The 25,956-nt window shown below is 45.3% G+C and overlaps 2 protein-coding genes across 6 annotated transcripts in view; both read right to left on the bottom strand.

The window, feature by feature from the left end:
* DGKD (diacylglycerol kinase delta) overlaps positions 1-17,440 on the bottom strand; it is a 110,712-nt gene extending 93,272 nt beyond the window's left edge. For 4 of the 5 annotated variants that reach the window (XR_014265066.1, XM_082466276.1, XM_082466274.1 and 1 more), the window contains exon 1: positions 17,268-17,440. Coding sequence is in view for 3 of the 5 variants with exons in the window: in XM_082466276.1 (XP_082322402.1) it covers positions 17,268-17,423 (156 nt within the window). In the remaining 2 variants the exon portion in view is untranslated. The remainder of the gene's footprint in view (positions 1-17,267) is intronic. The other variant, XM_082466279.1, reaches the window with a different exon arrangement.
* Positions 17,441-24,559: 7,119 nt separating this feature from the next.
* SAG (S-antigen visual arrestin) overlaps positions 24,560-25,956 on the bottom strand; it is a 35,089-nt gene continuing 33,692 nt past the window's right edge. Inside the window, exons 14-15 of the mRNA XM_082466297.1 lie at positions 25,817-25,832; positions 24,560-24,801 (exon numbers count right to left, since the gene is read on the bottom strand). Of these exons, the coding sequence (XP_082322423.1) occupies positions 24,693-24,801; positions 25,817-25,832 (125 nt within the window). The 3' untranslated portion in view covers positions 24,560-24,692. The remainder of the gene's footprint in view (positions 24,802-25,816; positions 25,833-25,956) is intronic.

Raw genomic sequence — 25,956 nt, 5'->3', positions numbered from 1 at the left:
TACTCAGCCATAAAAAAAGAATGAAATAATGTCATTGGCAGCAACAGGGGTGGACCTAGAGAGTATCATACTAAGTGAAGTAAGTCAGAGAGAGAAAGACCAATATCATATGATATAATTTATATGGGGAATCTAAAAAAATGATACAAATGAACTTATTTACAAAACAGAAACAGACTCACAACAAACTTATGGTTATCAAAGGGGAAGGGGGGAGGGATAAATTAGGAGCTTGGGATTAACAGATACACACTGCTATATATAAAATAGATAAACAACAAGGACCTACTGCATAGCACAGGGAACTATATTCAATACCTTGTAATAACCTATAATGGAAAAGAATCTGAAAAAGTGTGTGTGTGTGTGTGTGTGTGTGTATATATATGAATCACTTTGCTTTACACCAGAAACTAACACAACACTATAAATCAACTATACTTCAATAAAATTTTTTAAAAAATAAAAAGAGTGAAAAGACAGCCCACAGAATGGGAGAAAATACTTGCAAATCGTGTATCTGATAACTGTCTATTATCCAAAATATATAAAGAACTCTTACAACGCAACAACAAAAAAATAACCCAATTTTAAAATGGGCAAAGGACTGGAATAGACATTTCTCCAAATAAGATATATAAATGGCCAACAAGCACGTGAAAAAATGCTCAACACCATTAGTCATTAAGGAAATGCAGATCAATACCATGAGATACCACTTCACACCCTCCAGGATGGCCGTAATCAAAATAAAAAAAGAGAGAGAGAGAAGGGAAGGAAGAAAGGGCAGAAAATAACAAGTGTTGACAAGTGTGAAGAAACTGGAACCCTCAAACATTGCTGTTGGAAATGTTCAATACTGCAGCCATTGTGAAAAAGTTTGGAAATTCCTAAGTAAGATGAACACAGAATTACCCAGCAATTCCACTCCCTAGGTATACACCCAAAAGAACTGAAGACAGACATTCAAACACTATTCATAGCAGCTCTACTCACAATAGCCAAAGGGTAGAAGCAATTCAAATATACATCAACAGATAAACAGATAAAACAAATGGAGTATTATTCCATACAGTGAAAGTTACTCAGCCATAAAAAGGAATGAAGTACTGACAAACGCTACAACATGGATGAACCCTGAAACATTATGCTAAGGGAAAGATGCCAGACACAAAAGGCCACACACATATTTTATGATTCCATTTACGTGAAATATCCAGAACAGGCAAACCCACAGAGATGGAAAGCAGGGTAGTGGCTGCCAGGGGCTGAGGAAGAAGAGGGAGTGGGGAATGACTTCTTAATGCGGAAGGGGTTTCAATGTGGGGGATAAAGAAGTTCTGGAAGTGAAAGTGGTGATGGAAGGGTGACCCTCTTCCCTCTTGCCCCAAGGACAAAGCACTGCTCATCCTGGAGCCTGAGGTGAACCTCACCACCGTGGAGCCAGAGGAGCCAGGCCCAGGAAAACCACCACAAACCAGGCACCCTTCACCTTCAGATGCAGAAGAGCAGAGCCAGCCAGAAATGGGTGGCAGGTGACCCAAAACCTCCCACTACTCAGACCGAGATGGCGGGGAGAGTCACTGGACCTGGGCCCAGTTTCATACGGGACTCACATCTCTTCCAGAGCCAAGCACACAGCTAACAGCAGTTCAAACCCACAGAGCAGCAAATACCATTCAAGGATCAATAAATCAAAACAAAAACAAAAAAGTGGAGGTGGGAGTTTGAAGATATACCATAAAGCACATACATAAATCTGAAATGAATTATTACAGAAAACGGAAGACCTTTTTAGAAAATATGTGCCTCTACTAAAAAATTAAAGTTAAATTTTTTTTAAAGAACAGGGAGCACCAATGTGAACAATATGAAATTAAAAGACAACAAGCTGAGATACAGGCCATGATTAGGATAGGAAGCAAAAATAATCACACTACAGCAGAATTTAAATCCACATGGAAGGGGCTACAGGGGAAATGCACACTGCAGAAAATGTCATTGATGGTGCACAGGACAAAACTGAGGTGCCCACAGAATGCTGCTGGATACAGTGGAGAGGAGAAAAGACTGAGAGAAAAGCTCATGGACAGAGTGGTGAAGGGACAGATTATCTAACCTACAAATAATAAGAACCACCCAAAAGGAACACAAAATAAATGGAGATGCAATAATCAGAGGTAGAGAAGACAAAAGCTTTCCACCTCATTTATTAATACTGCCCCAAAAAGGAAAGCAAAGAGCTGCCAGCCTGATGTGCTGAAATCACTGGGCACTGTCTGTCCCAGGCACAGGAGAGAGAAGGACAGCATCACACATGGGCCATCCCCTCTGCCCTGCAACCCCGCCTCTGGGCTCCATCCTGAAGATTAAAAGACAGATCGTGACACAGCAAGCAAGTGCTCGAAGACCAAAGAGCCAGCTTGAAGGGGCTCTCCTGGGAAAATGGGGACAATCTGAGCATGAAAAAGAATCAGACTGTAACTGATTACAAAACTGAATAAAAAGTCATGAATCCACAGTGATAACCCCCCCTCTCCCAGCAGAGAGAGAGAGAGAGAGAAACAAAACAAAACCATTTGCCTCCACTAGGAATGACTATTCTACCAAACACTTACTTTGAAAATTGGTAATTAAACAGAAAGAATCCAGCAATGACTCTGCCTTTGGTAGGAAGAAATGTACTCGTTCCCCAGCTGAACTGGGAAAAATTTACCAAATACCAACAGATAATTGTGGAAGAAATGACAGAAAGCTGAGGGAGGGGGTAGGTCCATTTTTCAAACTCTCTCAAGTTCTCTTAATAAAACTGATTCAGGCCAGTCATTATGTATAAATGCTGAAAATCATTTGAGAAAAAGTTGTTGGATAAAAGGATTATCTGCAGGGTGTCTAGGAATCACCTCACAGATTACTTCCTAATCTCAAAGAAGGAAATCCACATTTCCAGTAGAAATATCTAGCATCTCCACATAAACCAAATGATGACACAGCAGAGGAGACTGCCTGCCTGACAGGACATGGAACATCCCACACCTAGGAGATTTGCCCAAAACATCAACCTGAATATAACTGAGTCTTCAAACCTCTCTTCCAGTTTATAGCAAATACAGAGTATAAAAGAACGATGCAAAAGAAACCATGAGGAAACAATCAGACAAATCCAGAAACAGATTTTACAAGACAACTGCCCTTGTCTCTTCAAAAAGTCAATGTCGGAAAGCGGAGGGGAGGGGAGGGGAGGGGAGAGAGGGCGAAGGTTGCTGAGGGCAGCTGTCCTTGGTTAAGAGACTAAAGAGATACAACCAATGCATGAATTTTGATTGGTACATGGTTCCCAAAAGGGAGGCTATAAAAGGCATTTTTGGTTCAACTGGGGAAAACTAAAAAGGATATAGATATTGGAAAATTACAATTAATATCTTAGGTGTAATAATGGTATATAGGAAAATGTCCTTATTTTTAGGAGTACTTATTTGTAGGAGTTTAGGTGTAAAAATGGACCATATAGGAAATGTCATTTTTAGAAGATACACATTGAGCTCTTTAGGGATAGACTGTCATGATGCCTACAAATGGTTTAGTAAATCATTTATTTCTATTTAATACATATAGATAAAGCATATTTGGCAATATGTTACCAATTGCTGAATCTTGATAGTAAGTATATTAGGTACCTTTTTAATTTTTCACAATAAAAAATTGAAGAGCTTTCCTTGCAAAGTATTCTTCACAGAATATGTGGTACAACCATTACAAAGGATAAGAAAAAAGAGATTTTAATAACATGGAGAAATGCTCATAACATTAAAGTGAAAGCTTACATATAGTTTCATTTCAACTAAATTAAACATATCCAGAAAAATAGCCCAGAAGGGAATACCAAAGTAACAATAAAGCTAGTGCTGGTGGACCTCCGGGTGCTGAAATCCGTGACTTTCTTCCCCAGCCCTCGCCCAGCTCTCCTACTTCCTTCTCAGACTGGCCCTCCTCCTCTACTCACTTCCTAAAAGCCAATGGCCCCAGATCTGGCCAGACCCCCTTCCACTATCCACTATTCTCCCTCTCAGGCTCTGAGGAACCATTCCTACTGTTTCCGCATGACTGTTATGGGGCTGGACAGAACACAGTAGGAAGAGGTGTAATCTGGAATCTGTGAGACCCAGGTGGCTTCAGGGCACACCCACAAGCCACCTAACTGCCTCTGAGTCCCTCATCTGCGAAGCCGGGATCCTGGATACCATGCAGCAGAGCTCAGCGAGAGCAGAGCTGGTCCTCACTGGTCCTCAACCACAGCTCCTCATGGGAAAGAGCTCCATTCGCCAGCCAGTCACGGGAAACACGAGCCTCCTCTTCCTCCTCCCCCTTCCCCTCCCCCTCCTCCCCAACACCCCCACCAAACCATCACCGAGTTCTCACAATGTCAAATCCAGCTAATTCTCTCCATCACCACTACCACAACCTTGGCCCAGGCTACCATCATCTCTCACCACATGGGTCAGCCAGCATCCACTCAGGCGGCCACAGCACAGCCAGAGCAATCTTTCCAACCTGGATCAGATGTCTCACTCCTTCCTAAAATCTTAAAGCAATAGTATCCCGCTATTACAGAGCTTCTACCCGGCTCCCTAGCCTCATGGCACAATCACGGTCTCCTCAACTCTTGCTAACTCTATCCACGCCAGCTTTCTTTCAGCCTCTTGATTTCCCCAAGCTCCCTCTGGCCACAGGGTCTTTGCATACCTCTTTGACCAACTACCTCCTCCTCATTCTTCTATTTATCTTTTTTTTTTTAATCTTTTTCAGTACAGCACAGGGAATATAATGACTTTAAATGGAGTATAATCTATGAAAATATTGAATCACCATGGTGTACACTGAAACTACTATAATGTTGTAAATCAACTATACTTCAATTTAAAAAATCTTTTTCATTACAAAATAGCACACATAAAGTCCACGAAACAAAACTGTACAATTATCACAAGCTGAGAACCCAATTCACCACCACCTAGGTGAAGAAACAACGCTACCGGCCCCGCAGAGGCTCCCTCTCTCAAGGACCATCCAGTCACTACCCACCACTTCCCACCACCCCGACTTCTCTGGTAATCGTCTTCCTTGCTCGCAGCTTAAACACACAAGCAGGCAAGTCTAAACTCCTTAGTGTCCCACCTGTTCTGAACTGGATGTAAACGGAATCATACAGAATGTACTCTTTTATGGCTAGCTTTTTCGGCCCGCAACGTTAATGGCTGTGATTAATCCTTAAATCAGCAGGTAGCAGTAGTTCATTTTCACTGATGTACAGCATTCTCTTGTAAGAACATACTATAATTTATCACTTCTACTGCTGACAGACACTTGGGTTGCTTCCACTTTTGAGCTGTTACAAATAATACACTAGTAATATTCTTGTACATGCCTCTTGGAGTACATTTGCTTACATAAGCTATTAGATATATACCCAGAAGTAGAATTGCTGAAACATAGGGTATACATGCCTTCAACTTTAATAGATGCTGCTACACTGTCTTGTCAAGTGGTGTTACCAATTTAATATTCCCACCACAGCATTCCCTTGCTCCACATCCTTACTAACACCTGAAGAGACACCATATGGAAGATATGTATAGGGCAAGATATTGGCGGGCGGGGGATAGAGCATCCATGCCCGCTCTGGGTGTGCTACCCTCCCAGCATATTAATGCATTCACCAACCCAGAAGCTCCCCGAATCTCCTTGTTAAAGAGATTTTATAACTCAAACCTCCAGCCCCACTCCACTCCTAGGAAGTTGGGGGTAAGGCTGAAAGTTCCCACCTCTAACCGCTTATTTGGTCTTTCTGGTGACCAGCTGCCATCCTGAAGCTATCTAAGGGCCCCACCCTGAGTCACCTTATTAGCATAAATTCAGGTGTAGTCAAAAGAGGCTTCCAGGGTTGGGCAAAGCACAGTCCATGAGCAAATCCAGCCATCACCTATTTTTGTGAAGAACACAGCCATGCCCATGTTGCCTATAGCTGCTTCTACACTACAATGCAGAGTTGAGTAGCAGCCACAGAAATGGTGTACAGCCACAAGCCTTAAATATTTACTATCTGGCCCTTTACCGAAAAAGCTTGACATCCCTCTCCCCTTTCCAATTTGAGTATGAATGAATGTTGAATTTTATCAAAATGTTTTTCCTGCAACTGGTACCACAGCTGTTAGCCTCGAGAAATGTTATCCTTGCCTTACAGGAAACCACCAGAAGAGAAAAACAAGAGCCCACCAGAACTGGTTAGAACCAGCTAGGCCCAAGATGGCGGAAGCCCTGACCTCCAGTAGACCTAGGGCCGCATAAGCTCACGGTAATGCATTAGCGTGCTGAACGACACACCCACCAGCGCCATGACAGCTGACAAGTACCATGACAACGACCAGAAGAGCCCATACAAGGACTAAAAAGGAGTACTGTCTCAGTTCCAGGTCCTAACCACACCCCTGTTCTCAGATAAGTCATGAATATTCCTCCCTCTCTTTACTCAATTCCCTCCCTTTTACCTTGACCCTCCTATACACATGGTGTTCCAGCCTAAACAGGGTTGAGAAGTTGATTTGCGAACTAAGTTCCCACTTCTCCATTCTTAGGCCATTGAATAAAGCTTGTGCCGTTCCAATCTCGGCATCAGTTTTGTTACTGGCTGAGACACGGGGTCTCAGCCCAGACTAGTGGGTAACACATCTATGAGAAGATCATACAATTTGTTTAGGAATTTTTCACCTATGCTCATTAGTAATATTGGACTGTCATCTTCTTTTCTTTTAAGGAACTTAGGTTTTATAATTTTGAAATTTTGCTGGTCTCAGGTCTCTATTTCCTGAAGATTTTATGTAAAACTGGTATTATTTCTTCCTTAAATGCTCAGAATTCACTGGTAAAGTCATCTGGGCCTAGAGTTTTCCTTGTTGGAAGATTTCAACTTATGGATTCAATATCTTTAATAGTTATAAAGACAATTTACATTTCTATTTGTGTCAGCTTTAAGTTGTATTTTTCTAGGAATTTGTCCACTTCATCTAAAGATTCAAATTTACTTGTATAAAGTTGTTTATAATACCTGCCTACTCTTTTTAACGTCTGCAAGATCTTCGATGATGTCCCTTTTTCATTCCTAACATTAATTATTTGCTTTCTCTGATTTTTTCCTGATTACTCCTGCTGGGGTTTGTCAATTTTGTCAGATTTTTTTTTTTTTCCAAAGACTCCATTTCTGTCTTTGTTTATCCTTTCTAATGAGTATTTTTCATTTCGTTAAATTCTGCTCTTCATTATTTCCTTCATTCTATTTTCTTTGAGTTTAATGTGTTGCTAGTCTTCTAATCACCTAATACACAGCCTAGCTCATGGATTTTCAGCAGTCTTCTTTTGTAACATAAATGCATTTAAAGATATAAACCTCCCTCTAAACATGACTTCAGCGGTATCCCATTAGTTATACGTATTTTGCTATCATTCAACTGAAAACATTTTCTAGCTCTGACTCATAAGTTATTTGGAAACAAATTTCTAAATTTCCAGATATATGAGGATTTTTATTTTATTGATTTCTAGCTTAATTCCACTGTTGTTAGAGAACACAGTCTGTATAATTTCAATATTTTGAAATTTGTTGAGAATTGCCTTGTGGCCAGCACATAGTGAATTTTGACCAATGTGTCCTGTGCTTTTGAAAAGAATTTTGATTCTGCAATTGCTCGGTACAGTGTCCTATATACGTCCATTAGGTAAAGTTTAGTACTTTGTTGTTCAATTTTTCTTTATTTTTACAAATTTCTGTCTGCTTATCATAACAGCCTCTGAAACAGGTGTGTTTAATATCCCACTATGATCATAGATTTATTTCCATTACAGTTGTATTAATTTTTCTTCTAAATATTTTGAAGTTACATTAGGTATATACAGAGTTTAAATTATTGTATCTAAAATAAAACTTTTATCATTTATCAGTATCATATCTTTATCTCTAATAATAAATTCTGCCCTCAAAGACTATTTTGTCTGACATTAAAATACTACAGCAACTTTCTTTAGGTTGATGTGTGCATAGTATTTTTTCCCATTCTTTTACTTTCAATCTTTTTATATCCTTCTGTTTTAAATATATCTCTCTTAAATAACCTGGTCTGCTTTTGTTTTCTTACCTGTCTGACAATCTCTGACTTTTAACTGGAGCATTCAACTTCACTTACATTTAATGTGATTACTGCTATATTGGGATTTAAGTCTATCCACTTACTGTTTGCTTTCTCTTTGTTCCACTTGTTCAATGTTTCCTTTTCTCTCCTTTTTTTAAAAATTTTATTGAAGTATAGTTGATTTACAGTGTTGTGTTAATTTCTGCTGTACAGCAAAGTGATTCAGTTATACATATATATATACACATTCTTTTTTATATTCTTTTTCATTATGGTTTATCACAGGGTACTGAATATAGTTCCCTGTGCTATACAATAGGATCTTGTTGTTTATCCATAACAGTTTGCATCTGCTAATCCCAAACTCCCAATCCCTCCCTCTCCCTTTTCTCTCCTTTCTTGCTTTCTTTCAGATTTGGAATTTCTTATTATTCAATTTTTCTTGCCTTTTAGCTTAGATACCATATCATCTTTCACAATTTAGTGGCTGCTGCACAGATTACAACATGTATCCCTGACTTGTCTAATATTAATTGGTTCTTTTTCTTTTTCCTGGAATTGCAAGGAAAACTTTAAACAGTTTTATTCCATTTACCTCCTTTCTGACTTACATACCGTTGCTATGTATTTTAATTCTATATATATTTTAAACCCAAAGACAGATGGAGAGATATACTATGTTCTTGGATTGGAAGAATCAACATTGTGAAAATGACTATACTACCCAAAGCAATCTACAGATTCAATGCAATCCCTATCAAACTACCAATGGCATTTTTCACAGAACCAGAACAAAAAATTTCACAATTTGTATGGAAACACAAAAGACCCTGAATAGCCAAAGCAATCTTGAGAAAGAAAAACGGAGCTGGAGGAATCAGGCTCCCAGACTTCAGACTATACTACAAAGCGACAGTAATCAAAACAGTATGGTACTGGCACAAAAAGAGAAATATAGATCAATGCAACAGGATAGAAAGCCCAGAGATAAACCCACGCACATATGGTCACCTTATTTTTGATAAAGGAGGCAAGAATATTCAATGGAGAAAAGACAGCCTCTTCAATAAGTGGTGCTGGGAAAACTGGACAGCTACATGTAACAGAATGAAATTAGAACATTTCCTAACATCATACACAAAAATAAACTCAAAATGGATGAAAGACCTAAATGTAAGGCCAGACACTATAAAACTCTTAGAGGAAAACACAGGCAGAACACTCTATGACATCAATCACAGCAAGATCCTTTTTGACCTATCTCCTAGAGAAATGGAAATAAAAACAAAAATAAACAAATGGGACTTAATGAAACTTAAAAGCTTTTGCACAGCAAAGGAAAACATAAACAAGATGAAAAGACAACCCTCAGAATGGGAGAAAATACTTGCAAATGAAGCAACTGACAAAGGATTAATTTCCAAAATTTACAAGCAGCTCATGCAGCTCAATATCAAAAAAAAAAACAACCCAATCCAAAAATGGACAGAAGACCTAAATAGACATTTCTCCAAAGAAGATATACAGATTGCCAACAAACACATGAAAGGATACTCAACATCACTAATCATTAGAGAAATGCAAGTCAAAACTACAATGAGGTATCACCTCACACCAGCCAGAATGGCCATCATCAAAAAATCTACAAACAATAAATGCTGGAGAGGGTGTGGAGAAAAGGGAACCCTCTTGCACTGTTGGTGGGAATGCAAATTGATACAGCCACTATGGAGAACAGTATGGAAGTTCCTTAAAAAACTAAAAATAGAACTACCATATGACCCAGCAATCCCACTACTGGGCATATACCCTGAGAAAACCATAATTCAAAAAGAGTCATGTACCACAATGTTCATTGCAGCTCTATTTACAATAGCCAGGACACAAACAAAAACACTCCTTGATGTTTCCTTCATTATGGGTCTGCACACAAAAAATTGATTTTGTTTATTTGAAAACATCTTTATTTCAGCTTTATTTCTGAAGGATCTTTTGGCTGAGTAAAGAATTAGGGTTAGCAGTTTCTTCCAGCACTTAAACTTCGACTGACTTCTGCTTCCATGGCTTCTGTTAAGAACACAGCTGTCAATCTCACTGTTGCTCTTTTGAGGGTAATCTGTCTCCAGTTGCTTTCAAGTCTCCTCTTCATCTGTGGTTTTCAGCAGTTTTATTATGAAGTGGTAGGTGAGGCTTTCTTTGTGTTCACATGGCTACTGAATCTGTGGGTGGTGCCTTTTAATAGTTGTGGGAAGTTCTCAGGCATTATCTTTACAAATGTTGTTTCTGCCCAATTTTCTCATAAAAGACCTTTTCACTGTTATCTCTGACTCCTGCCTTATCTGCTAATTTCTCCATTTTTTTATGTCTCCAGGCTTCCTTATGGGTAATTTTCTTTTGAGCTGTCTTCTGGGCCACTGAATTCTTTCTTCAGCCGTGTCTATTCTACCCTTCCTTTGAGAACTTAACTTTGATTATTACATTTTCCAGTTTTAGAATTTTCATTTGGTTCTTTTTTAGTTTCTAGTTCTCTGCCAGAATTCTCAGTCTGGTCTTTTATCTCCTTAAACATAGTAAGCATAGTTGTTTCAAAATCTGTGTCTGATGTCTAGAGCCCCTGTTAATCTGTCTTTATAGTCTGCTGTTTCCATTGGTTTTAATTCACGTGGCCTTGCCTCCCCGTGTGTCTGTTCTTCATTGAACACCAAACAGTGAATTTACAACATGGCTTGTGAAAATAACTGGACGACTGGATGATGTCATCTCCCTCTACAGAGGACTGAAGTTGCTTCTGTTAAGCACCTAAAAACAACAGCACTCTGGGATTACCTTAATTTCAGAGACCTGACATGCTATGAAGCATGACTGCAGGCCTTTGGAAGTCCTACTTCTAATCCTCCTCATTCCTTGGAAGTGGCTTTTTGGGATCCTAAACCAAATTGAGGGAGCTCACCCAGGATTGCTGCCCTTTGGCAGATCCCAATACCTCAGGTCCCACAGGCATTTCTGACTGCTTCACAGAGCTCAGCCCCTTGGCGTCCCCTTCAGAGTCAGTACATGCCCTACGTTAATTTCCTGTGGCTGCCCTATAACCAAGGCCACAGACTGGGAGGCTTAAACAACAGAAATTTGTTGTCCCACAGTCCAGGAAGCTAGAAGTCCAAAATCAAGGTGTCAGCAGGGCCACGCTCCCTCTAAAGGATCCAGGGGAGATTCTATCTATTACCTCTTCTAGTGGCCCCACCTGGTCCTTGGTTTGTGACAGCACAGATCTAAATCGCTGGCTCTGTTTTCACATGGCTTTTTTCTCTGTGTGTTCCTTTGTGTCCAAATCTTCCTCCTCTTGCTTTTACAAAGACACCAGACATTAGATTTAGAGTCCTTTCATCACCAGAACAACCCTACAATACCTATGTGGTTATTCTATTAACGCCTTCTTCAGACTACTAGCTCTAGGGGTGTTCTTTGTTGCTCAGGAAGGCCCCCCCAAGTGCCAGCACACTGAACAATTTTAAGGTCTCCACTATTTGCTGAGTTAAACTGAATCTGTGAAATAAAGAAAATAACACCTAGCCCATGCTATTCCCACTAGTATTCAATAAATTAACAATTTTTTAAAAAGATACTCACTGTTAACTGTCTGCCAGATTTGTTTTTATTTGCTGTTCTGGCTGCTAGAGATGGAGACTCACCCAGATCAGCTTGAGCTGGGGGCAGAGGGGTTCAGGGGGATGGCTACTAGTCAAGATATAAAAAGTGAACAATCAGAAAGACAGAAATAATCATAAAAGCAACCATTTATTGAATGCTCATAATATGCCAGGCTCAACGCTAAATGAGCGTTGCACAAAGACTACTTCACTTGATTCTATGAGTTACCGTCATTTTTATTTTACAGATCTGAGAACTATTATTATCACTTCTATTTTGCAGAGATAGAAACTGAGGCTCAGGAACACACACCTAACATTTACTGTCACCACTCGTTACCCAAGAACTAGTATTTTCCCTATTTACAGATAAGGAAACCAAGTCTTGAGAGGTTTGGAGACTTGTTCGTGACACCAAAGTTTAGACTCTTAAATACTGCTACATACTAGCTTTAAAAAAACCTTTTAGGGACTTCTCTGGTGGTCCAGTGGTTAAGAATCTATCTTGCAATGCAAGGGATGCCACTTCAATCCCTGGTCAGGGAACTAAGATCCCACATGCCTCAGGGCAACTAAGCCCGCGAGCCACAACTAGAGAGAGGCCCACGTGCCACAACGAAAGACCCCACGTGCTGCAACTAAGACCCGACACAGCCAAAAAATAAATAAATAAATATTTAAGGAAAAAAAAAAACTTTTTTACCACTTCACACCCATTAGGATAGCTATAATCAAAAAGATAAAACAACTGAGGACATGGAGAAACTGGAACCCTCATACCTTACTAGTGGAAATGTAAAATAGTGCAGTCACTTTGGAAAACAGTCTGGCAGTTTCTCAAAGACTAAGCATAGAGTTACCATGTGACCCAGCGAATCTACTCCTAGGTATATATCCACCAGAAATGAAACATATGTACACACAGAAATATGTACATGAATGTTCATAGCAGCATTATCCAGAATAGCCAAAAAGTGAAAATAACCCAAATGCCCATCAACAGATGAATGTAAATAAAACGTAGTACATCCATACAATGGTATATTACTCAGCAATAAAACGAAAAGAAGTACTGGCACAGGCTACAGCGTGGATGAATTTTGAACACATTTTACTAAGTGAAAGAAACCAGACACAAAGGGTACATACTGCATATTATATTTATATGAGATGTCCAGAATCAGCAAATCCACAAAATAGAAAGCAGACTAGCAGTTGCCTAGGGTTGAGAGAGTTGGGAGGAAATGGGGAGTAAATGCTAATGGTTATGGGTTTCCTTTTTTTTTTTCCGTTGCGTTGGGTCTTCGTTGCTGCACGTGGGCTTTCTCTAGTTGTGGCGAGCAGGCTTCTCATTGCAGTGGCTTCTCTTGTTTCGGAGCACGGGCTCTAGGCGCACGGGCTTCAGTAGTTGTGGCATGCGGGCTCAGTAGTTGTGGCTTGAGGGCTCTAGAGCACAGGCTCAGTAGTTGTGGCGCACAGGCTTAGTTGCTCCGTGGCACGTGGGATCTTCCTGGACCAGGGATCGAACCCGTGTCCCCTGTATTGGCAGGTGGATTCTTAACTACTGAGCCACCAGGGAAGTCCCATGGGTTTCTTTTTGGGGTGATGAAAATGTTCTAAAACTGACTGTGGTGATGATTACACAACCGTGAATATACTAAAAACCATTGAACTGTATACTTTAAATGAGTGAGCTGTATGGTATGTGAATTTTGTCTTAGTAAAGCAGTTTTTTTTTTAAGAAATTCACGTTCTTTTATTTATTTATTTATGACTGTGTTGAGTCTTCGTTTCCGTGTGAGGGCTTTCTCTAGTTGCGGCAAGTGGGGACCACTCTTCATCGCGGTGCGCGGGCCTCTCACCATCGCGGCCTCTCTTGTTGCGGAGCACAGGCTCCAGACGCGCAGGCTCAGTAATTGTGGCTCACGGGCCCAGTTGCTCCGCGGCATGTGGGATCTTCCCAGACCAGGGCTCGAACCCGTGTCCCCTGCATTGGCAGGCAGATTCTCAACCACTGCGCCACCAGGGAAGCCCAGTAAAGCAGTTTTTTAGGTATTTTACAACTTGAACATTTTACTTAATTTCTACTAGTCTTCATTTCACAATGGAAAAAATACTTTGTTTAAATTTGAAATTAAGAATATAAGCACTTTAATGCCCAAAGCCAAAAATGTTAACTTTTTAAAAACTTTTAAATAAATTAAGCTCCATCTTAACTGATAAGGCTTCACAGAATCACACTGTTCTCTACTCAGATTTCAAAATACCTTATAATGTATTCATAAACTAATTTACCAGTGTATTAGTTCCATTTTCTTTTTTCCACACTAGGTATGTGGTCCTATAAAATCACTACTGTGTACTATGGTAAGGAAATGAAAAGAAGTAATGTGTTTGCTGGGGACAGTTGGAACATATGAAAATATCAGACATACATGAAATGCTAAACTAATAAACGACCATCTCAAATCTATACACATCAAATTTTCAAAGACTTTCCCCATCAAAGACTTGGGGAAAAGTTTTAAAAGAACCTCACGAATAAAGATTTTTTTTGGCGCTTGGTAAGGCTTCTCTTTACACACGTCGTTATGGTCTTGTTTCTCAACGTCTGGTCCATGACCAGCAGCATCTCCTGGGAGGTGATAAATGCAGAACCTCTAGCCCCACTCCAGACCTACTCAACCAGAATCTGCATTTTAACAAGATCCTGAGGGGACGTGTCTGCACATGAAAATGTGAGAAGCACTGTTATAAGACACTTCCTTTTCTTTTTCCATTAAGACAGCTCTAGCTCGCACTGGACTAATGTTTCACAAACTTGACACACATACAGCTCCGGTCCTGGGCCAGCTTGTCCTCAGTGCCATTCCTCACTCTTCCGCTCTACTCCAAATTGCAGATGGGCTGATCCCTGCAGGCTGGGTTTCCCAAGCAGGAGGGGGCATGGGGTGAGTCTCCAGGAGCAGCTGTGTCCTTCCAAGCCTCCAGCCCCCGCCAGATGACCCATGGTGGTTCCAGCCTCTGGCGAGTGGTAGCTGTTCCTGATATGCTGCCTCCCGGCTTGTCCTCCAGCTTCGGGGTGGCAGTGGTTTCCTGTTTGCTGCCTCATCACAGAGTTGCCTCACTGCCCACTGTTTGCATTCTCAATTCTTCAGCACCTGCGCGACCACTCCCCATTGAACACTCTCTGTTTTAAATACTTAAAGTGGGTCGTTCCTTTCTGGACTCAGAATGATACCCCATACCATTCTGGATATTTCCCCTGTGCACCACATATACCAGAGGAATTTTCTGAATGGCTTATCTGCTTTAAAAGGGGGAGTGGGGAAGGGAGGTTGGGAGCTACCACACACACAGTAAACCTCACATTCCATCAATCTCTAACAACACAAAAGAAAACTCAACCTTAAGCTATTTGTACAGCAGATGTGACTGTACTCAGACACTCAAGTCCTCAGGGTGTATTTTTAACACTCTACCCATCACTCCTCCTCAGCCAGAACAGCTGGTATAACAGCTATTGTTTTAAGAGGGAAAAAAAAGCCTCCTTAAGAACAGAATTCTGGACAAACACTGGAATCTCTGAGAGATCAAATCTTAATAACAGTTGTAAATCACATGATCCAACCCATACTGGGCACACACCATGCTTGAGGACCAAGCAACAGGTGAGAACAACTCCTATCAGTACCATTTAGGGCTACTTGGAGATCTTTCTAGAAGCACCTCTGACCCATCACTCTCATGCTCTGAATAATCCTTAGTGGCTCCCTCTTGCCCAAGGCCACAAACCCAACTCCAGGGCTATCCTTTCAAAATCCAGCCTGATCTACCTTTCCAGTCTCTTCCTCATTCCTCTCAATCTGACCCACTCACCTTCTGACCATTCCCAGGTGTGCCTAGATCTGCAGATACAACATTCAACTAGGTGGAAAGTCCTTCTTTCCTTACTTAGCCTGACAAACTCTTTCCCGCAAGATCCTGCCTCCCAGGGTAGCTGGATTCTCACTCCTCGAAGCTTCCACAGCACTTACTACATCATACTGCCACATGCACGGGTGTCCATCTCCTCCTACAGGCTGGGAACCCCGAAATGGAGAAACTGCCTTCCATCTTGGGATCCTGACCATAGTTCAGATCCAGATCCAAGTTACTACCAGTGACACCCCGGGCAAGACACTTACCCTCTCCACCTCCAATTCCATAAGAAGGGAATGACAGGCAACACCCAACACAGTGCGTTATCACCAATGCTAATGAGTTAACCCATGTAAAGTGCTGTAAAGTTAACCCAAGAAAAGTGCCTGGCACATAGTAAGCATTGGAGAATTACTAGCGTTATAATTATTACTATTACTGTTATACCTGGAACAAAGGAGGTGTTCAATACCTATGTGCTGAATAACTGGAGCACTTCACAATAAAACTGTTTGTAACATTAGGACAAAAGATTACCCCACCCCAGGTCTCAGAGGCTGACATAAGATTAAGCAAGAAATGGCTCCCACGGTAAAAGTACCAGCTGAACTCACTGGCCCTGGAGGAAAAGCGCACTGCAGCGGGATGAGATAGTCTGTGCCAGCTGGATCTGCCCAGGCTGTCCACAGACCCAGTCTGCCCTCAGCCACCTGTCCAACCACCTGCCTGAGGAAGCCGTGTGCTACCACAGAGGGCTCACCTGCAGCAAAACCCAAAAGCAGTTTGCAACAGAAACCGCAATGGGAAAACAAAGGGTGCAACTTTACTCCTGCAGAAAGGAAATGCGTCTTTCTGCAGCTAACACTTCGCGTCTGGAGTTCTCCACCGAGAGTGAGATGCCAAGCGGGTGCGCAGCCAGGGACAGCCCCCTCTCCCCGCTTTCCCGAGGAGGGAGAGAGAGACGGTCACGGGACGCGCATCCCTGCCCTTTCCCGCACGAAAATCCACGCGAGGGGAGGGAAGGGAAGAGCCCCACACCTGGGTCCAATCGGATTTCTCAGGGGCCACAGGTGAGTGCAGAGCACCCAGCGGGAAAGAGCCCGATCCGTCCTCAGAAATGTGCAGAACCCGAGTCGGGGAGCGCTCGCCGGCCGGACGCAGCCAGGAGTCCCCATTTCTGGTGCGCTCGCCCCCCAGCCTGCAGGCCTGTCCCTCCCGGTCCTCGCGGCGCGGGGCTTCCTCGCGGCCCGCCCCGCCAAGCGCCCCGCCCGCCCGGCCCCGCGCGGCGCCCACCTGCTCCCCGGCCCGGGGTCCCCGCCGCCGCCCCGCCGGGGGGCGCGCTCAGCCCCGGGCGCCTGGTCCGTTACCCCGCGGAGCGCGCTCCGTCCGGGCAGCGGCGCCCGGCGGGACCCTAGGCCGGGCCGGGCCGGGCCTGGGCGGCTGCTCGGGCCGAACTGCGGGCCTCACGGGGCTGCCGCGGCGTGAGGGGCGCGCGCCCGGGCCGCCGCCGCGGGCTCACCTTCTGGCGGATCTGGCCCGACGTGGACACCTTGCGGATGAGCTTCTGCGGGGAGCCGGGCTCCGCCTCGGGCTCGCTGTCGGACGACTCCTCAGGCGGCGGCGGCGGAGGCGGCTGCGGCGGACCCGGCGGAGGGGCACCCGCCGCCGCCGCCATGCTGCCGGGCCAGCGCGCGCACAGCGGGCGGGGGCGGGGCCGGGGCCGGGGCCGAGCCGGGCCGGGGGGCGGGGCCTTGAGGGGCGGGGCCGGGACCGCGGTCTCCAGCTCCGCCCCTCCGCTCCCCCTGCCGGCCGCGCGCGCAGCCGGAGGTGGCGCCCCTGCCGGGTGTCTCTTCGCCCCCACCGGTGGTGTCAGAACCACAGGTTTTAGCGTCTGTTTCTTTTCTTCCTGGGACACAATTTGTGTGGGGTTTTTTTTTTATTTCTGTGTTCACTCTTTTTCATCTTTAATGTTCCCCTTCAAGAATGTAAGTGACCTCCAGGCGGCTCAGGACTGTCTTTCTTGCCCTGCATCGTGTCTCCAGCATCTGAAGAAGCGTCTGGCATTTAGTAGTTAGTTGCACGACAGACAGTTCTTGGAGTGGGTGAATGCATGCATGAATGCAGGAGAGAAAGTACTTGGACAGGCCTCTGGGATGCCGGAACAGGGATATACAGTTCCATCCGAGAAGGCTTCCTGGAGAAAAAGATAAAGTGAGACGGAAAATGTGAGGAGTTATCCCTAACCGGGGACCCCTGTTCCAGGGCAAGAGATGAGATTGTGCAAAGACCTGGAGGCAAGAAAGAACACATCTCTGGAAAAAAGGGAAACTGTAGCCTGAAGGAAGGAAAATACTTGAAGAGATGAGCGTGTGGGCGGGCAGGTCAGACTGGGCCTTTGTAAACCTGATAAGGGGGTTGGTCTTTTAGGCTGAGTCCTGAAGGCAACAGGAAGCCCCTGAGCCATCTTAACCCTGGGCGGGTCTAAATCACTGAGGCCTGTGATCCAGGCTTTGAAGCAATCGGGGCAGGTGGCTGCCCTGGATTACTGGGAGGGGCTGGGGAGACAGAGAAGTGGATTTAGGAGGGTAGCTGGAGGAGAGGCAGAGGCAATTTGAGATAAGCCCCTCCTTCCCAGCTAAGACAGCTGGAGGAGTGGGAGTGAAGTTGGAGGTGAGATCAGCTGAGTTTTTGCTGCCCTATGGGACATCCAGGTGGAGAAGGGTTTGGTGCCACCTGAGAAGGGCAAATCCTCTTTAAAGACCCTATCTCCAAATACAGCCACATTCTGAGGTATTGAGGGGCTGCACAATTTTCCCCTTGCCCTTTAAAAGGGCTGCTCCTAGAGACACAGTGGCTCCTGTCCTGCCTGCGGGTCAGCACGCTCTGGCCCCCACTGCACTGGGCAATGCTTTCCAGAGGCAAAATAAGTGAGACCCCCCCCCCAGGGGCCACAGAGGAGCATCTGGCGTGGGGACATGGCCAGGGGAATTGGATTCACCGCCAAGACAGAGCATGTCAGGGCCTAATGCAGGAACACTCTGGGACACGCTGGGGACCCCTGGTGAACCCAGCTGTGCTGCCCAGTGCTGTAGCCACTAGCCACGTGTGGCTACTTCAATTTCAATTTCAATTAATTAAAATTAAATTTTCAGTTCCTCGGTCACACTAGCCACATTTCAGCTGCATGTGGTATAGCAGCTACCACAGGGGACAGCACAAATACAGAACATTTCCATCGTCACAGAAAGTTCCACAACGCGGGAGGACAGTGATGGCTCCCGTATACGGCCCACCGGCCACACACCAGACACTTGACCAGCGATTCTAGTCCACACACATGTCCCCCAGAGCAAGCTTGATGGTCTCATTCTAGAGATGAAGACCTGAGGTTCAGATACGTCTCCCAAGGAATGCATGAGAGGCGGAATTTGAACTGGGACTATGTGATTCCCAAGTCCTTGACCCTTCAGGGCTAGGCCTCCCAGGAAGCTGAGGCTCGAAGGAGCTCATAGGAAGAAAGAGGAGAGAAGGGTCTCGTTATGGGCTGACTTGTGTCCCCCTTCCCAACATTCACACGCTGAAGTCCTAATCCTCTAGTACCTCAGAATGTGGCCGTATTTGGAGATAGGTAGATAATCAAGTTAAAATGAGGTAATTTTAAGGAGGTAATCAAGTTAAAATGAGGCCATTAGGATGGGCCCTAATCCAATACAATTGGTGTCCTTACATCAATAAGAAGACATTTGGACGCAGACAGGCTCCAAGGGAAGACCATGCGAAGACACACAGAGAAGTCATCTGCAAGAAAAGGATAGAGGCCTCAGAAGAATCTGACCCTGCCGACCCCTTGATCTCAGACTTCTGGTCTCCAGAATTGTGAGAAAATACATTTCTGTTGTTTAGGCCCCCAGGTCTGTGGTACTTTGTTATGACAGCAAGGAGCTGACTAATAAGGGCACAGAGGGGAGGGTGTCCTGCATCTCCACACAGAGGTTGGTGATTTTTGTATCAATTAATTACAATGTAGTGTGATACATAAGTGCAAAAATCTAAGGGTGTTGTAGGGGGAGGGACGGTACAACAGGAGAAAGAGTGATAACTCTGCCGGAGGTGTCAGGGGAGCCTCTCCAGAGGACGGGTGACCCCAGCCTGGTTTGGAGATTTGAACTGAAAGGCGAGGGGATGGAGGGAATTTTCCAGGAAAACACAAAAAGGCAGGAGACTACTAGGCAAGTTGGGAGGATGACAAGGGATTTGGATTTGCTGGTGAGCCACTGGTCAGGTTGTGGGGAGTCTGGAAGGTGAGCTGCACCAGGACCCAAAGCCGCCTCTGTTTGTCTCAGGAGCAAGGACGTTATCCTCTGGGCACCAGAGCCACGGAAGGGTTTTTGAAAAGCAGAGGAGGGTTCTATCCCTGATCGGGGAACTAGATCCCGCATGCATGCCGCAAGAGTTCTCATGCCTCAACTAAGAGTCTGCATGCCACAACTAAAGATCCCGTGTGCCGCAACTAAGACCTGGTGCAGCCAAAATAAATAAATCAATAAATATTTTTTTAAAAAATAAAGTGATTTACCAATCCAGGCAATGCTGATTTGGGCCAGAACCGAGGAGGTAGTTGTGGAGGTGGAGTAGAGGAGGTGACAGACAGAAGACATAGTAGAGGGAAGAAGAGGGACCAGCTGCTCCTAGTCAGGAGATTAGGGAGCAGGGCAAGTCGGAATGCCTCCCAGATACGGGACTTTGCAGGGAAGAACGCCCCACTGAGCACAGTAGGCCTAGAGGAGAAGATGAACTTGGTTTGGAGCAAACTGAGCTTGAGATGTCTCGGTGTGCTGTTGCCTATACCCGTTAGATGCTCAGGGGATACCAGGGTTCCAGGATCCATCATTTTAGAGGCGAAAAGCCAAGGGCATGAACGTGAACGCAAGGGAGCGTTGGGAGGTAGAGACTGTGGCTGAATAGGAGTCTATTTGCAATTATGAAAAAGTACTAGAAATTGTCACAGCCAAGAGGAGCCTAAGGAAATGTGATGACTAAATGTCATGTGGGATCTTGGAACAGAAAAAGGACATTAGGTAAAAACTAAGGAAATCTGAATAAAGAATGGGCTTTAGTTTAATAATAATATGTAAATATTGATTCATTCAGTGTGGCAAATGCACCATCCTAATGTAAGATGTTAATAATTTAGAGGAAACTGGGTATGGGAGAACTCACTGTACTTTCTTTGCAACTTTTCTGTAAATCTGAAACTATGTGAAAATAAAAAGTATATTTTTAAAAAGAGTATTAGGCTTAGTAAGAACTATATTATGTTCTTAAATCAGAGGAACATAACTGCCATATTTTCTCTGATGAGCAAAGAAGGCTTTGTGTTCTCTGGTGGCTGCAGAGTGCTGTTCCCTTGGAGACCTCCCCCAAGGTGGCACGCCTGTAAGAGCACATTCGCCCGTACCTCCTTATGCAATGAGTCACGCTGTGAATCATCTCTAACAATATGCTGCTCCCCGAGTTTACCCAACCTTAAGGGCATAGCAAGGTGGCAGTAATAACACACTTCACATCCAACCTAATCTTTCTTCTCGACCTGTCAATGTAGAAGTGCACCTCCTGTCAAAAAGAACCGCTTCACGTTAGAATAGATAAAGGATGCACTTGAAAACATGGGAATTATCTTATTTTACCCTGAACTGCGGTTATGATTGACATCTGGAGCAGGACATTTGCTTTACTGTGTGCGACACGTAGTTCCCCTGGCCCCCAGGACCTGTGTCAACCAAATACCACCCCCATACATTTCCAAGTGCACCCAGCTGCCGCCCCCTCCCTGCCCACCCCCCAAGCATAAGTAAACTAAACCCTTAGGGTTGTGATATTAGACTGGGAGGCAAGCAGTGAAAAATGTTAAAGGAATAGGAAAACAGACACTCTAAAAAGAAGTTATCTACACGTGATAAAATTGTAGAGAACTAAATACACACACATGAATACAAGTAAAAAGGGGGGAATCTGAAAAAGATGGGTGGATTACAACTACATGTGAATCTATATAATTATCTCAATAATATTTTCAACTTAAAGAAAAACTTAAGGGCAGCCATTGTTGAATAATAAATGCTCCGACCCCCCCCCCCCCAAACTCTCATATACACATTCAGAATCAAAAGGTGAGCAAAGGGAATTCCCTGGCGGTCCAGTGGTTAGGACTCTGAGCTTCCACTGCAGGGGGGCACGGGTTCAATCCCTGGTCAGGGAACCAAGATCCTGCATGCCACACGGTGTAGCCAAAAAAAAAATAAAAATGGTGAGCAAAGTTCTGGTTGTTATAGACTCAGGGAAACGAGAGTTTAAATCTTGACTCCAACTCTCACTAGCTGTGTGACCTTGGGTAAGGTACATAACCTCTCTGAACTGCAGTTTCCTCATCTAACAAATGGGAAGCATGGTTGGAATGATTAGATGTAACAGGTGAAGTGCCTAGCACAAGGCAGGTGCCCAATAAATAGCAGGGACCCCTACTTCTCCTTTGGTTGCAGGTTGCAGAACTTTGCCCCAAGTTCTCAGCTGCCGCTTTCTCCATGCAGCACCCTCAGCTCCTTTGCACCCTGTTTCTCCCACTGCACCTACCTAGAAAACCCTGGGCTGCACATCCAACCTGCACACGGGACATCCTACCTTCCGACGCCAGAGCAGACACAGCGCCTCTAGTGCGCAGGCCCAGCCAAGGCGAGGTTCCACATCCCGTTTGGGGCAGCGGCTGCTCACTTCCTGCTCCCACCCGCTCGCCCTTGTAGGGGCGGCCAGCTGCAGGTCGTAAACTAGCCAGCACGCGAAAGTCAGGCGTTTTGGTACCAGAATAACCTGGAGGGCCAGGGCTGTTCTGACCTCTGTTCTCCAGGGACTGGCCTTCCAGCTCTTCTCTCTGGCTCTCACACCCACACAAAGGACCGACCTATTACTGCCCACCCTGACTTAGGATATCCTGGGGTCAAGCAATGCAGGAACCAACTGGCTGATCCTCTCACCAGGCCCTGCCAGGCAGCCTCCCAAGTCCCTGGCTTGCCCGGCATCTCGGGCGGGAGCCAACCACAGCCAACCTGTGGGCTTGTGGGGTAGGAGGGCAGCAGAAGGGCTCAGATTCCCGGAGGAGCATGCCGCCTCCCTGAGTATCCTGAGAGAGGGGTGTGGCTGGAATGGAAGCCTGCCGATGGGGAAATCGTGTCTGACCCTGCAAACCCACAGCTTTCTGCCTGTATTTTTTTCTTAATTTTTTTTTTGGCCGCATCGCGCAGCATGCGGGATCTCAGTTCCCTGACCAGGGATCGAACCCGTGCCCCCTGCAGTGGAAGTGCAGAGTCTTAACCACCGGACAGCCAGGGAAGCCCCATGCCTGTGTTGTTATTATTATTATTCCTCCTCCAGAAGTGAATCCTCGTCCCTGTCAATATCAGAGTGCCTCATATTCACCACTCAAGTTCAGACCTTGCTTTGTGTGTATGGGATCCTGTCCAAGGTTCCCAAGTGGAGCCTCCGGTCTAAAGCCCAGTCCCCAGGACACAAACCAGCCTGGAATCCTGCTGAACAAACCCAGATGTGGGAGCCTTCATATGCATGGAACCCACACTGTGTCTGGCCCTCCACCACTGCTCTTGGTCCTGGAGACCTGACCCCGAGTGTCCAGCCCACACATGCCCCCTCCCATTCACCCTCGTACCTCCTGTGAGCGGGTTAAACTGTGCAGAACTCTCCAACCTCCTTTCATCCTGTTCCCTTGAGACATGGACCAGAGCCTACACATCCCCCAAGCCCCTCCGTGGCCACCAAGAGAGCCATTCAGCCTCTCTGCCATCATTAGCAGGCCCCAAGGCCGGGATACCACGGGCCAAGAAGGGGATTCTGCAAAGGACAGGGCCCTGGCATCACCTCCGTTACGTCTCCTCCTTCTTCAGCTCCACTTTCCTCCCGGACGCGAGCATCCTTTCCCCCACCCCTTCTATGCCCAATCTCAATGGAGACAGTCTAAACAAGAAGCCTGTCTGACTCACAGTGAACCCCCTCTTCTGGGACAACCCATTCCCAGGGCTACGCTCTGCCATCGTTGGCCCCAGGGCACTGATCCCCTGACCGAAGCTGGGCCAGATTCTCCTGCCCAGAAACGGCACGCTGGAACCAGAGGCTCGGAGACCAGGAGCATTTGGTTCTGAGCTACCAGCAGGTGAATGGCCACCCTAGAGGGCAGGACTCTGAGCCCCTGGGCTGGGACCCCGGGCCTTCTCTGATTTCCACCCAGCCCAGGTGTGGCAGCTGGAGATTCTTCCTTCAAGTCAGTTCTCTGAGCCACTCTGAGGTCCTCCCAAGGCATTCCTTTTTTCCCCCTTTAAACCAGCCAACTCGCATTTCGTTGTTTGCATTCAGTGGAAACAACCAACAGCCCAGAGCTCAAACAGGACTTGGACCCAAAAGTTAATTCAGAGTTGAAGAGTGTTTTTAGCCACATTTGTCCACTGCCCTGTTTCTCTTGGGAGGCTCTTTGTGTGCCCTGGAGCTAGGATTGGTCAGGTCATTAGACACACGGCTCCCCCTCCAAGTTTCCAGGGAAACAGCTTACCCCAGGGGTCCTGGAGAAAGCCCGGGACACACCAGGCCCCTTCGGGTGAGTGCGTTGATTTCAGGATGCCTTCTCGCCTTGATGGGTCTCCTTTCTAGATGCTGCCCTCCTCCCTTCCCAGACTCAGGGGCCCTCAAGGCTGCAGCTTGCGTGCTGTTGACGTCACTCGGCTCCCCCAACAAGTCAGCCTGACTCACAACCAGGACAGAAGAGACAAACTTTATTTCTGTGAAGAAGACCCGCACTTTGGTATTTAGCATAACTACAGGGCTAACTGTGGGGGGCTGCTACCATGCTGCTAACGACCCCATTTCCCCGTCCTGAGCCGCATCTTCACTCATCCACAGCCGCCTCCTGGTCTGTCTTCTCTTCCTTAAGTTCTCTTCCATCTTTCAGATTTTGGCGAGCAAACTCCTCAAAAACCAAATTTTCATCCTGAAAACTAAAATAAAACAAAGAACACTTTGATCATGGCATGTTCTTTGAAGCTTTCAATGAGATCTTGAGGAAAACAAGATCCTTGATCTCCCTTTGGCAACACAGGAACCGATCAAGATTTTCCTACGTGATGGAACACGGGACAATGCCGTTCTCCTCATAGTTTTGCAAGTAAAATCTCTTTAACAAACAAAAATCAGAGAAAATGAAGGAACCCACAGAGTAGACATACATGCCCGGAATAACTGTGTGTGTGTATGTGTATGTGTGCGCGTGTATGCATGTGTGTATGCGTGTGTGCATGTCCTGGTACTAGGGAGCAAAAGGAAAGCCAGGCCCTGCACAGGTATTGAGAGCATAGGGCGTGTATGGGCGTGTATGGAAAGACCCAAAAAGGGGTTTGCGCTTGTCTCGTGCAGATCTCAGCCTATCAATAACCACTGTTGTGGTTGGACTGGCCCTTGTGGTTCCTGTTATGACTCAAGATGCCCTTCAGCAATAACCATCCGGAAACTTTTAGAAAATAAAGGTTCATTACTTACAGGACCTGGAAATTACACAGCATATACCTGGGGCCACACAGCGAGGTCGTGGGTAGAGAGGGAGAGCACAACGCACAGGCCTGGGGTTCTGCCTTTACTGGGGTAGGAGGTGGGGGCCTAGGGTTTCGAGGGCTCACTCTTTATTGGTGAATTTAAAACAGAAGAGCGGGAATTTAAAGCGCAGAAAGACAAAAAACAAGTGGCTCAAATGATCTGCTACTGAAATCCGCCAAAATCTCTAAAACAAAGGAGAGGGAGAGACGGCCGGGCTCTGATCGAGTCCGGTGGCTGGCAAGGTGTTTATTCGAGATAGCCATTGCTGAAGGGGAAGCCTCTTTGAAGCGGATGCCTCGGCAATCAAAGCTTAATTCAGGCACTTGCATTGCAAAAAAAGAAAAAACAAAAACAACTGTGAGAGGTCACATTAGGGCTGTGGAGGAGGAGGTCACAGAACCAATAACGCCAAGCAGTGCTCACCTTTTCTTGGTCTTATCTGTGAGCATGGAAGAAAGGAGAGAGAGATCTATTAGCATAAATCCTGTCTACCGGAAATTTTCTTCCTTTGTTAGGTCACTTTATAGGTGGAGGAATAAAAGGCCTAGATATACGCATTTCAT

Source organism: Balaenoptera physalus, assembly GCF_965194825.1.
Source record: "Balaenoptera physalus genome assembly, chromosome: 6".
Lineage (NCBI taxonomy): Eukaryota > Metazoa > Chordata > Mammalia > Artiodactyla > Balaenopteridae > Balaenoptera > Balaenoptera physalus.
The sequence above is the reverse complement of the archived record's forward strand: the minus strand, read 5'-3'. Positions and strand labels throughout refer to the sequence as shown.